The 12,913-nt window shown below is 51.0% G+C and overlaps 6 protein-coding genes across 6 annotated transcripts; 2 read left to right on the top strand and 4 right to left on the bottom strand.

Moving 5' to 3' along the window:
* Positions 1-919: 919 nt before the first annotated feature.
* AUEXF2481DRAFT_306876 (uncharacterized protein) lies at positions 920-1,627 on the bottom strand. Its single transcript, XM_013486962.1, has one exon. It carries the CDS (start codon positions 1,542-1,544, stop codon positions 1,158-1,160), a length of 387 nt encoding a protein of 128 aa, XP_013342416.1. The 5' UTR covers positions 1,545-1,627; the 3' UTR covers positions 920-1,157.
* Positions 1,574-4,905, top strand: AUEXF2481DRAFT_30887 (uncharacterized protein; the record flags this gene model as incomplete). The annotated part of the gene is made up of 3 exons (XM_013486820.1): positions 1,574-1,828; positions 1,887-2,127; positions 2,180-4,905. The coding sequence occupies 3 exons, from the start codon at positions 1,574-1,576 to the stop codon at positions 4,903-4,905; spliced, it is 3,222 nt and encodes a 1,073-aa protein (XP_013342274.1).
* A 383-nt stretch (positions 4,906-5,288) lies between these two features.
* AUEXF2481DRAFT_81109 (uncharacterized protein) lies at positions 5,289-6,243 on the bottom strand (the record flags this gene model as incomplete). Its single annotated transcript, XM_013486928.1, has 1 exon — positions 5,289-6,243. Exon 1 carries the CDS (start codon positions 6,189-6,191, stop codon positions 5,289-5,291), a length of 903 nt encoding a protein of 300 aa, XP_013342382.1. The 5' UTR covers positions 6,192-6,243.
* A 1,234-nt stretch (positions 6,244-7,477) lies between these two features.
* On the bottom strand, positions 7,478-8,257 carry AUEXF2481DRAFT_6390 (uncharacterized protein; the record flags this gene model as incomplete). Its single annotated transcript, XM_013486750.1, has 3 exons — positions 7,478-7,696; positions 7,752-7,943; positions 7,994-8,257. The coding sequence occupies 3 exons, from the start codon at positions 8,255-8,257 to the stop codon at positions 7,478-7,480; spliced, it is 675 nt and encodes a 224-aa protein (XP_013342204.1).
* Positions 8,258-8,877: 620 nt separating this feature from the next.
* On the bottom strand, positions 8,878-10,637 carry AUEXF2481DRAFT_41546 (uncharacterized protein). Its single transcript, XM_013486878.1, has one exon. It carries the CDS (start codon positions 10,521-10,523, stop codon positions 9,030-9,032), a length of 1,494 nt encoding a protein of 497 aa, XP_013342332.1. The 5' UTR covers positions 10,524-10,637; the 3' UTR covers positions 8,878-9,029.
* Positions 10,638-11,518: 881 nt separating this feature from the next.
* On the top strand, positions 11,519-12,430 carry AUEXF2481DRAFT_67153 (uncharacterized protein; the record flags this gene model as incomplete). Its single annotated transcript, XM_013486921.1, has 1 exon — positions 11,519-12,430. One exon carries the CDS (start codon positions 11,519-11,521, stop codon positions 12,428-12,430), a length of 912 nt encoding a protein of 303 aa, XP_013342375.1.
* Between the last annotated feature and the right edge of the window lie 483 nt (positions 12,431-12,913).

The raw sequence follows: 12,913 nt of genomic DNA on the forward strand, positions 1-12,913 counted from the left end.
AGGTGAGATTGACCGGATCGGTGGAACCTTGGGATCTCGGTGGATCAGCTCTAGTTCAGGCCTGCGCGCATGCCCCGAGACCAGAACAAGAAGCGAGATGGATACCTCGTGCTTATGGAGCACCCTTCACGAGAGGCTGGTCGCTAGGCTGATCCTTCGCTCATGCGATTACGAACCACAAGCGTGGACACAAGCGCAATCCGCAAGCGAATGTGGAAGCTGTGAGGATGTTATCTCATGATGCGATCGATGCCCAGACGGCAGAATCACAAGAACTTGAATCTGCACGCCAGTTGACGAGGCAGACGTCGCTCAGCTTTTGGCGCGTTTCGCTGACCTACCAGCCACCCTGTCTTGCTCTTATCAGCTTCGTCATACACCGCATTTGCACTGCCTGCCTAGCTTTGGTAAGGGATCCGCAAGGAACGCAGACATGCTGACAGCTGCTCCTTGGGAAGCGGTGTCTTGGACGCCCACCAGTTCCTCATCACACCAAAGTTTCTGCACTGCCCTGCGGCATATACCAAAAATGCCGCATGGTCTTGAATATTTGAAGAGGAAGTCTCCCACGACCGATACCGTTTACCTTCTTCTGCGATCTCCTGGCATCCTTGGTGCACTGTTCCGGATCGACTGTCCATCTTTCCTCGCGTCTAATCTCAAGCATTTCACGTGCCTGTAAGAAGCTTGTTGAAATTGGAGGTCGTACAACCACACAAACATGCTCGACTTTCGAACCCAATACTAGAGGAGAAGCTTTCTCTTCGCATCGCTTCCTCAAGGTTGTTATCTTTGTAAGCTGCACGCCGAGTGTTCATACTCGGGTATCGGCCAACTTCAGTCTCGGCTTGCTCTTGTCATCGCTAGTATCGCCTTCCTTCACGGTCGTTGAATCAGCTCACAATCATTACGTATCACGTATCTCTCCACAAGGTTGGCACGTGTACCGTTACCCCGGGTTGCCTCCATGGCATTGATGGCAAAAGCAAACCTCCGCGGCTTCGAGCTGCGCTTGGCGCTTTCAGGGTCTTGGACAGTCTTGGCCCGGTGTTTGGCCGACGTCTAGTGATCGCCTTCGACCCTACCCCGAACCACACAACGAACGCCATGATCACAGTCCGTCGACACGGCATGATTGCACAAGTAGCTGCGTTGTTCTAGCTGTGTTCCTCATGTAGATAGTCATCATCTATGTGGCAGCAGTTGACGAACAGGTAGGTTAATGACGGACGCCAAGGCAGATTCTTGAGTTTCTTGGTGCCATGCAACATGGTTCCAGCCATGCGACACCTTATTGGATACTGACTCAAACCCTCGACAATAGTTACAACTTCCAAGGCTATCCTGAGGAAGATAACTAGAGAAGGATGACGGAGATGCCTTAAACGTGGGTACCATTGTGCGTATCGCCGCTTGGCAGCATAAACATCCAGAGGAATGATAAGGGTGCCAAGGGTGGAAGTCCGCCCTCCGCTAGAGATGACATGCGAGCAGGCCACATATAAGGCATGCAAGGGCCCCCTCTCGTCATTGTACTTGACCATCTACCATTCCTAACGCCCAATCATTCATTATGGGCAAGCAAGAAGATACCACACTCGACCAACATGTGTCAGGCCAGGCCAACGGCAATGGCCTTTCGAAGCCTGCTCACGCACTCACATTCGCTCAAGTCACCGAAGACATCAAGGCCAACGCCGAGAATGGTCTCTCATCGGCAGAGGCAAAAGAACGACACGGCACATATGGCACCAACGAGCTTGGTGACGCCGGAGGTGTTGAGCCTGGAAAGATTCTCATCCGCCAAATTGCAAACGCGATGACATTGGTATGTATTACGAGGAGACATGCGATAATTCGCCAGTCGTGCTGACAACATATATCAGGTGCTCATCATGGCAATGGTCGTCAGTTTTGCTATCAAGTCGTGGATCGAAGGTGGTGTCGTCGCAGCAGTCATCGGATTGAACATCGTTATCGGCTTCATGCAAGAGTTCAAGGCTGAAAAGACCATGGATTCCCTCAAGTCACTCAGTTCACCTACTGCCAACGCCGTCCGTGACGGAAAGACCGTCAACATTCCCACAATCGAAATCGTTCCTGGCGACATGGTCGAGATCAAGACAGGTAACTGCCCCACGCCCGCAATCTAACTCAAAAGATGCTAACCCCGCTTTAGGTGACACGGTACCCGCAGATGTTAGACTTATCGAGGCAGTCAACTTCGAGACCGACGAAGCTCTCCTGACCGGAGAATCATTGCCCGTCAGAAAAGATGCCGAAGCCGTATTCGATGAAGACACTGGCCCTGGAGATCGCCTCAACGTCGCCTATTCGTCCTCAGTTGTCACCAAAGGCCGTGCCCGCGGCATCGTCTACGCTACCGGCATGTATACCGAGATCGGATCGATCGCCGCAGCACTTCGCAAGAAGGATTCAAAAGTCAGACCTGTCAAGCGTAAGGCTGATGGTACAGCCAGACCTCACAGATACGCTCAAGCATGGACTTTGACCTTTTCTGATGCCGTCGGCCGCTTCCTTGGTATCAACGTTGGAACTCCTCTCCAGAAACAGCTCTCCAGACTTGCGGTATTGCTCTTCTTCGTTGCTGTCATCTGTGCCGTTATTGTCGAAGCCGCCAACGACTTCAGCAGCCAACAGGAAGTCATCATCTATGCTGTCGCCACTGGTCTCAGTATGATTCCCGCATCTCTTGTCGTTATTTTAACCATCTGTATGGCCGCTGGTACCCGAAGAATGGTTGAGCGTCACGTCATCGTCAGAAATCTGCGCTCTCTCGAGGCTCTTGGTGGTGTCACAGATATTTGCTCTGACAAAACCGGCACATTGACCCAGGGCAAGATGTTGGCCAAGAAGGCCTGGATCCCCGCTAAGGGTACATACTCCATCGGAGAGACCGATGAAACTTCCAACCCCACTGTTGGCGACCTCCAGTTCAGCCCCGAAGAACCAAGGAACATCAAAGCTGGCGAAGAGAAGTACGACGTTGTCGCTTACGATGATGAACTCAAGGACAACGAACACCTTGCACACTTCCTCAGAGTAGCAGCCCTAGACAATCTCGCCATTGTTCAAAAAGATGAAGACGACAAATGGACTGCCCGTGGTGACCCCACCGAGATCGCCATTCAGGTATTCGCCGCCCGCTTTGGCTGGAACAGATCGACTTTCATTTCGGGGAAAACCCCCTTGTGGAAGGAGATCGCCGAGTTCCCCTTTGATTCTGATGTCAAGAAGATGTCCGTCATCTTTGAAGAAGCTGCTACTGGCAAGAAGCAGATATTTACCAAGGGCGCTGTCGAGCGTGTCATCGGCTCCTGTACCCATCTCTACCAAGATGAGTCTGGTAGCCCTGTCAAGATGACTGAAGCCATTCAAGAAGACATTCTGCAAAACATGGAGGCCATTGCCTCGCTTGGACTGAGATGTCTGGCTCTGGCTAGCAAGGACTTTGAAGGCGAAATCAAGAAGGACGAAGAGGTTGACCGTAACTCTATCGAAAATGGTCTCACCTTCAGAGGTCTTGTCGGCCTCTACGATCCTCCTCGTCCAGAGTCTGCCTCTTCCGTCCGCCAGGCTCACGAAGCTGGTATTATTGTCCACATGTTAACTGGCGATCACAAGGGCACTGCACAAGCGATTGCCGCCGACGTTGGCATTCTTCCCACTCACATGAAAGACCTGTCCAAGGAAGTCTTGGATGCTATCGTTATGGAAGCCAGTGGCTTCGACAAGCTCAGCGACGATGAAATTGACGCACTCCCTGTTCTTCCACTGGTCATTGCACGCTGCGCTCCCAACACCAAGGTTCGCATGATCGAGGCTCTACATAGACGCAAGGCTTTCGCCGCCATGACTGGTGATGGTGTCAACGATTCTCCCTCTCTTAAGCGCGCTGATGTTGGCATCGCCATGGGTCTATCTGGCTCTGATGTCGCCAAGGACGCCTCCGACATTGTTCTGACCGACGACAACTTCGCCAGTATCCTCAACGCTGTTGAAGAAGGTCGTCGCATGTTCGACAACATTCAAAAGTTTATTCTCCATCTTCTCTCTCAGAACATCGCGCAGGCACTTATTCTGCTCATCGGTCTCGTCTTCAAGGATCTCGACAATCTTTCTGTCTTCCCCATCTCACCCGTTGAGATTATGTGGATCATTATGATCACCAGTTCATTCCCTGACATGGGTTTGAGTTTCGAGGAAGCCGTACCAGATGTCATGCGTCGTCCTCCCCAAAGTCTCAAGCGTGGTGTCTTCACCTTTGAAGTCCTTATCGACATGCTTGTCTACGGTATTTGGGTTGCAGCACTCTGTCTGTGCTCTTTCTGCCTCGTTCTTTATGGCTTTGAGGAAGGCAATCTCGGTCGTATTCCTGCCACTGGCTGCAACAACTCGTGGTCTCCAGAGTGCGATGTCGTCTTCCGTGCTCGTTCGACCTGTTTTGCAACTCTGACCTGGTTCTCGCTCTTCCTCGCTTGGGAGATGATTGACCCTCGTCGCAGCTTCTTCCGCATGAAGCCCGACTCTGATCGCATCCTTACTCAATGGATGTTCGATGTCTGGCGCAACAAGTTCTTGTTCACTGCTGTCGTTGTGGGCTTCGTCCTCATCTTCCCCGTCCTCTACATCCCTGTCATTAACCACGATGTCTTCCGTCACACCGGAATCTCGTGGGAGTGGGGTATTGTCTTCATCGCTACCCTCATCTTCTTTATTGGCATTGAATCCTGGAAGTGGGCCAAGCGTATCTATTTCCGCCACCAGGCAGCAAAGGCTGGACCTGAGGCTCAAGACGTTGAGACTGCCATCTTTGGCAAGTACATGCGCGACCTCACACCTGTTGGTAGCTGGTCACAGTCAACCATGAAGGAGGAGGTTTGAACGACATTGTATTCCGATCACGGCGTCTACGACCTTGATGTCTATATTCTATTGGGATGGATTTCTTGTTTATCTATTGTGTGGGTCTCACGACTTTTGTTTAATACTCCATTTAGCGATTTTCTCTTCTATCTTTCTATTCAAAATACGTGTGGATGTAGAGTATATAAGAACCCAAAAATCACATGAATCCTAATAACATCAACTTCTACTCATACCATACTCGTAGACAACAAATTGTGTAAGGAGCCAACTCCAATCTCAACTGCCATCGTCACCTCCGGGCCTGCCGGAAGCTTCGCTCCACACTACAATCTGTCATCCATGTGTAGCTTTTCCACACGATAACCTTGTACAATATGCATTCAACTTTGATGTCGCAATCAAAACTTCTTGGCTGGTGTAGTGTACAAGCTCATGACCTCATCAACCTCAATATTAAGCTCAGCCAGAGACTTGAGTTGAAGTGAACTGTCAGCCAAGATGACCTTTGGTGAACTCCTGTTCGCCCATCGCTGTTGGAGGGCAGAAGGGTAGGGAATGTAATTGCGGCGAGGACTGCCGACTTCAGAGTATCGCTTTCGCTCGCGAAAACTATCAATTGCTAGTGGTCTCGATGGCCTAGGCGACTCTCGAGCCTTCTCCATACGGCGATGTGTCTGTCGCGGTACGTTAAGTCGTTCTGAGGAACTGGCTACGGTCTTGGTCTTGGTGTTGTCCAGCGTGGATAACATACTGTGGGGTCTATAACTGCGTACGTGAGCATCAGAGGCAGCTGGTGGTACCAGAAAATCCATCCGACTTGGATGGGCTGAATGCGCTCGGGGTGGCCTCTTGCACCACTCACGCTCTGATAGACTCGGTATATCCGTACTGATATGCCTGACATCAGGTTCGAAGCATAGTTTAGTCTTGATAGTATGCTTGGTCAGCGGCTGGATCTCAATCCAAGATGGCTCGAATGGGGGATGACATGAGAGGGGCATCTCGGACTCCTTTCCGGAATATTTCCTAGAAGACTTGGTATCCGAAGACGAGATATTCTCCCTAACCACGGTATTCCTCGATGATTTTCCACTCTTGCAGAAGTCCACGAAAGTGCCTGGAACAGGCAATGAGATCGATGGTCGGCCGTCTTCCGTTCTTGGGATTCGAGGTGGCAGCGGTGGTGGTGGAGGGTCTATGTATCGATCATTGGCAGGCATGCTTGACTTATTGTCATGACGGCAGGAGCCAGCACTGAAACCACTCATGCGTTGAGATAGGGTATTGAACGAGTTATGCATCTCGAGTGTAGATCACCAGGTAGATTAGCAGATTCTTAAACTTAATATGAGGAAACAGCCATCTACTTATAAGAAAAGCTGCTAGACATCATGGTGAGGCTCTTGTATGTACAACTAGAAAAGTCTTGGAGAAAAGCCAGTCTCAGGGGATACGCTGAAGTACTGCATGAGCTTCGGGATATCTCCAGGGTCGAGTTCATCGCCAGATTCGAGGACGGAACTACCAGGAGACTGCCGCGAGGTAACGCTGTGATCGTGCTGAGCAGACCCGAAGATGAACCCATCAGGAAGTACACAGTCCTGCGCCCAAGAGTTTGCATCGTTCCATTCAACTCACATCTCAAGCGCAAACTTCCTTGGAATCGTGATGCTGCTGACCCAAGATCTGACAAGTTCCCTCGCATACAGTCACCAGCTTGCTTCGCCTTTTCAGACAGTCGTGCACACAAGATGCCCCAACGCGCCGTGAAGGAGAAACTAGCAGGAAAGACAGCTCAAATTCTCCGTATCGCGCGTGATAGGGGACCGGGACTGATCCAGATACCACGAGAGACATACCGCTGGCTTCAACCACCAAATCATGGCACATGACGAGGGTTGTCCTCTATCAAACACAAAGCAGGTGGAACAAAGTTCGTGACACTCCATATACTGCATTGACAGCTTCGCCACACACGACCATCATTTGAAATTACTTTTCTGCACCGACGCAGACGACGTTTGCTAGCAGGTTGAAGGGACAGTCAAGCCATCAATTGCAAAGTCAACACTGTGAGGACGAGAAGAAGCTAGACCATGAACGGTAATTCAGACTGACGTTGAACAGCTCTCACAGCCATCAACACATCGTCTGCGCATGGAATATGGCACGGAGTAGGTGAAGTTTTGGGCCTAGAGCGCAGCAGACATGGGCTACACTCAACATTGCTTGCTCTGTCTAGATGCGCTTGTTCTGTCCATGTCGAGATGCATGATTTGCATAATTCGAAATAGCCTACTTGCGGCAATGCTTCGATCACTTGCACCTCAGCGCAGACTATCTCCGGTGAGATGCGAGTACAGGTAGTGAGAGAAGACCTCATTCCATACATCTCTCAACATTCATTACTGCTCGATGGCACCCAGTAGATGTCACAAAAATTAATTCTTGCTCGACTGAATGTCCCGTACAATCTAATGTCCATTGCCTGGTCTGTATTCCAACCATCACTTTGTTTCTATGCGACTTGGAGTATTGGATGGTCGTTCGCTATGTATCTAGTGCACGACGCGCGAGATCATTCGCACTAAACTCTATACTCTTTCCCAGCCACCATGGTGCTGTCGTCGACTCTTGGACTGTCGTGTAAGCCTGTACTAGCGACATCAACACTCTTGGTGATGATGACCAGCTCTTCATCAAAGGTCGGCTTTGGTTGAGGCACAGCAACAGCAGCTTGCACACTCTGAACCAAAAGTAGAAGATGTATGACGAACATCGGGATAGGAGTATACGAGGAGAATTTCTGAACAGGATGTCAGTCAAGGTGGTCGTTGGAGCAGGCCAGCGGATACACTCACACTCTCATGACACAGAGATGTAAAGTTCTTGGGTGCACCGTCGACATCCTTCCAATGACAGGTCCAGGTCTGAATGGTATCAGACTTACTCGGAACCGCAGCGTTGGTGACGGCTGGCATGATCATAGCGACCAGAGATGCCACTGTAGCTACTAGCATCACTGCTACAATAGTCCACTTGCTGATCTTGCTCTAATTCGACATTAGCATCACTTCAATTGAGACCAAAAGCGAGGACTAACCTTATCATCAGTCTTGTTTCCAGCAACCACTAGCCCAATAGAAATGATATCGAGAGCAAAGACGATGGAAGAAGTCACAATAACAGCGACGATACCACGGTTGTCAAAGTGTTCGTGCCAGACGGGTAGCCACCACGGATTCGAGGCATGTTCGACACGATAGGAAGACAGGACATGTGATGAGATGGCGAGAAGAGGTAACGCCAAGCAGATGCTGATGGTCAAGAGAAAGATAGGAGATCTCGTGATTGGTCGGATGGCCATTGTGGCGTATGGATAGACCTCTTGTGCCGTTCAGAAGATGGATAAGTTGTGGTGAAAAGTGATATAGGAGATTCTCGTAGATGTCCGGTCCAGCGGTAACTTAAAACGAAGATGCAACTGACGAAGATAAAAGCAATCCAGTGCTTGTATGAAATAAACCTTTGACGAAGGGAAGAAGAGTTGACCTCTGAACATGAAGAGGGCTTCGCAACCTACTCTTATCAATCATCCAGTCGTATCTCTTCTTTTCATGTAGCTCCGTGAAGTCTCATAGGCGCTCTTGCTATTAATTCAGTAGACACGTTTTTAGCACAAACATGCTGTGGTTGGCCTATCAAGCCGCCCGATCTATGAGGATAGAGATGTACTCTGTTTCATGTTTTGTAGCCCTAACTTCATGTCTGCAAGAGCGTGTCAGCTCGGGATTCAATTTGTGAGGAAGGGTGTGACTGAGCTTGTGGGCTGGGCGCTTGGGTCGGAGATGCGGTAGTTACCTTGGGCGGCTGGCATGAGCCAAGAATAGCAACTCCAGCAGCAGTCACCAATGACCGTATTTTTTATGTCTTGGTCAGTTTCTGGCAAAGATAGAAATGAATAGATGTGAAGATGCTCAAAAATATCGCGAGATTTATGTACAGTCTACTGCCCGAACCCGATTGCTGTTTCCACGGTCTGAGCCTCCAATTCGCCAGCCTGCTAAAGGAAAAGGATAATAAAGCGCTATGCGACCAACCACTGAACGCCAATTATGCTGGAAGCAATGCCCCACTATTTACATGTCCATACCCTCGCTGTCATCCGAGGGCTTCTGCTTCTTGTCTTGTTCAATTGAAATACCAGCGTTGGTATTGTCCGCGTCGGAGACAGCGACTCTGACCCAGCCCCTGACAGTTTCCTCTCCAGTGGCACTTGGTTTCAAGATAGACTCCTCCTTCTCGCCTTCGAGGCTCTTCTCGCCAACATCTGCCACCTCAATGTCCATGTCCCTGAGCACTTGCAACATAGCACGAGTGTTTAACAGCAGTAATCTTTCTGGATCCTCAGTCTTCAGCAACTTGCTGGTAAGGAAAGGGAACAGCACGCCAAAGTCTGACTGGGAGAAGTGCTGGCTGGTGGCGGGATAGAAGAGGTGGGGGTTTGGTCCAGAGAAGTTCTTGGGAGGTGCAATCGCGCGGCGGACGTCGTTGAAGTTGCCGGTCCATTTGAAGAAGGCTTGCGACATGACGCTGAGAATGTTCTTGCCGCCAATTGAAGAATCCGCGTATGAGGGCAGAGGGCGCTCTAGAAGCCAGGATTGGGTAGGACTGCGCAGTGGCAGAGTCCAGAGGTCAAGTAGCAGTACCGGAGATGCGGGAGTGACCTGGCTAGTTAGAGAGGAGTCGGTTGGTACAATGAGAGGAGAGTGGGCGTTCTGAGGACGTTCTTTGGCGTAGAAGATGGACTTGAGGAATTGAACAGTCGTGCAAGCACCGAAACTGTGTCCAGCGAAGGTAATACGACCAGGTGTGTGTACGTCAAGTTGACCAGCAAAGCGGGACAGGACCTCGACGCGCTCTTTCTTAGTGTGCGAAGTGTTGTCGTCCAGATTGTCCACCTTTTCACCCTTGTCAATCTTGAGCAATGCTGCGTGGATCAGCGACATCTCGTGACATCTGATGCGCAATTGCTTGTCTCGTGCAGCATAAACTTCAGGTGTTGGCGAGTGTGAGATTTTGATTTCGTCGACAATTTTGCTGGGTGTATCTGTGGTTGCTCGGATGTACTGAACAGGAGAACTGCCGTCTCTGTGGTCCATGGCTATGACGACAAGACCGTACGAAGCCATAGATCCGCAGACGTGCGAGTATAGGTTGCGATTGCCGGCCAGGCCGTGGGAGAACATCATGACAGGCCATCTCTTATTACTAGCGGGAGGGGCGAGTAGGGGAGCGTTGCGCTGGGCGGGTATCGTAATGTAGTAGAGAATAGTCGGAAAGTAAGAGAAGAAGTCCGAGGCACGAGATCCAGCACCGAGAAGACGAGCAAAGGCAGAGAGGTTAGGACGCTGTGGCGAGGGGATCCATCTGACAGGCCTCGCGCTCTCTTTTTGATCCTGGCAGGGGTAGAATATGCGGAACGAGACAGTCGGGGATGCGTCGGCAGGGGCTGCTGCAGTAGAGGGCAAGTCGGCGACAGGGATCTCGACGTCGACGGTGCCGACAGTGTGAGGCCCGGGGTAGTCCGGGAAGGCCGGTGTTGGATTGAGGCGTGAGAGAAAAGCCACCATGGCGACAGTCGTCGAGACGCGAGTGGTAGAGAGAGGAAAGTGATGGGGAATGCAGCAAAGTGATGGTAGAGTAGGGGAGAGTAGTAATCAAGTCATAGCAGAGAGAAAGAAGGGGGGATTGAAAATGCAAATGGGCTTTCAGGGAAAAGGCATGTGAAAGATCAACTTAGCGCACACGACCACTTACCGGATCAAAGATGACGTCCTTGAGAAGCCGCCTTGGCAACGGAGGTCTTGAGGAGATTATGCCGATATCATGTCTTGATGTCGAGGGCGCCAGCATGTAGCATCCGACCTTCCTTGCTTAGTGTGGCTGGCGCTCATATGGTCTGAGCCACGCGTCACCAACGACTTGCTTCTTCGGTGGCCATGGGATTATGCACTTCCTCCGAACAAAGAGCACGCGACAGCCCATGACTAAGGCATGCTGGATTTGGAAGCGAACAAGAAAGTGCCGACAGAGGACGAGGAGCATGCGACAAACAGCGCATATCAGCTGAACAGCATACAGCAGTTTGTCGTGTATGGGCAGGAGAGAAGTGGAACTTTGAAGATGGTGGGAAGCTCTCTGCTCTGCCAACGCACGCCAGCAGCAGCCAACGGCGATATCCGAGGGTCGCGCGCATCCTTTCAACAAAAAGTCTGGGGATGTTTGGCTCGTTCGCCTTGGTGCTCCGACTTGCAGCAGCACCAGGCTGAAACAGGCCACTGCAATTTGGTCTTGATATTACACCCTCCGTTTTGACATCTGAAGCCTCTTGACATGCAACCTTCAGCTTCTTGACATCATCTTGGTCCGCTCGACAACCAAACATCTACACACTACAATACCATCCCCGGCCAACCATATCGTTATCTCCGAGTCAACAAAGGTCGCATACCAAACGCGCCCAACAACACACACAACCGCCATCATGGGTCGACAACGACGTCCATCTACTGCCTCCGCTACGACGCCAGACACTTCTCTCCCACCGGAATCCGAACTGGGTTCCATGTACGACTACCTCGCCAAAATCATCCTCCTCGGTCCCTCTTCCGCCGGGAAATCCTGCCTCCTCCACCGCTTCATAAACAAGTCCTGGCGCATTCTCTCTTCTCAAACCATCGGTGTCGAATTCGCTACGAAGATCGTAAAAGTCGGAGACGGAAATCGCAGAAAGAGAATAAAGTTGCAATTATGGGATACTGCTGGCACAGAACGTTTCAGGAGCGTGAGCAGGAGTTACTATCGTGGTGCGGCTGGCGCAATCTTGGTTTACGACATTACGAGCAGGGACAGTTTTGCGCAACTGGGCACTTTTTTGAACGACGCGAGAGCCCTGGCGAGTCCACACCTGACCCTGTTGCTGGCCGGCAACAAGGCCGACCTCGCCGAACCTGTCGACAGTGACGCCGAAAGCGAGGATGACATCGACGACAGCGGAGTACTTTCACCGTCGTTTGGACAATCACCGTCAAGCTACGACTCCCGCAGATTTGACAGCATCGCTTCCAGAGGAACCATCCCACGAGGCGGCAATGGCGCACGCGCGACTTTCGCACCCGATGGTCGCCAGGTCTCTACAACTCAAGCAACGCAATGGGCAACCTCACAAACTATCCCCATGGCAGTCGAAGTCTCAGCATTCAACGGAGATGGCGTGGATGAGCTATTCAACCGTCTCGCCCGTATGATTCTGGCAAAGATTGAGTTAGGCGAGATTGATCCCGATGATCCGCTCTCTGGCATACAGTACGGCGACAGTTCATGGGCTATCGATGATGGTGGTAGCAGCATAAAGAGCGGCGTGGACGGGCCAAGGAGACGAAGGAAAAGAGCGGGCACGGGACAGTGGGCTTCTGGCTTGCGTGAGTGGGAAGAGGTCTTTAGACTTGATGGTCCCAGAAGAAGAGGCTGCTGTTAGTGTCAGTACCTACCAGGACTTGGTCTTGGAAAAGTTTCTTTTGTCATATTTCATCGGACTGGCTCCATGAGCAAAGCACCAGGAAGACATGGTGAGCGTAGCATTTTATATTAGAGTACAGCGTTTGATACGCTGCAGCGAGAGTAGAGTCTTGCGATGTTAATTATAATAGTCGCATGTGCATGGCGACGTACTTTTTCTTCAGTGCCAATCAGCTCCCTGTCCTCCGTGCTCGGTTTTTAGCACTTGGATCGTGCTTTGCTTCATGCTTTGACATCGTCGTCTCTCGAGGACCAAGACTCCGTTGATCGGCACAACGGTGAGAAATTGCCGACTCATAGTATCATCTCAGTTCAGGCTCCATCATGAACGATGCCTTCTTGGGTTTAGACAAGCCCTCAGAACGTCTACGCTTCTCCTTGGAGCGAACAGGCATGTCCATTCTATCGGCACGCGCGCCCTCCTTGACATCATCAGCATCGT

Source organism: Aureobasidium subglaciale, assembly GCF_000721755.1.
Source record: "Aureobasidium subglaciale EXF-2481 unplaced genomic scaffold scaffold_15, whole genome shotgun sequence".
NCBI classification, from domain to species: Eukaryota; Fungi; Ascomycota; class Dothideomycetes; order Dothideales; family Saccotheciaceae; genus Aureobasidium; species Aureobasidium subglaciale.

What these genes read in the sequence shown, in the direction of transcription:
- AUEXF2481DRAFT_306876 (XM_013486962.1), bottom strand. Translation starts at nt 1,544, where the DNA reads ATGGTCAAGTACAATGACGAGAGGGGGCCCTTGCATGCCTTATATGTG.
- AUEXF2481DRAFT_41546 (XM_013486878.1), bottom strand. Translation starts at nt 10,523, where the DNA reads ATGGTGGCTTTTCTCTCACGCCTCAATCCAACACCGGCCTTCCCGGAC.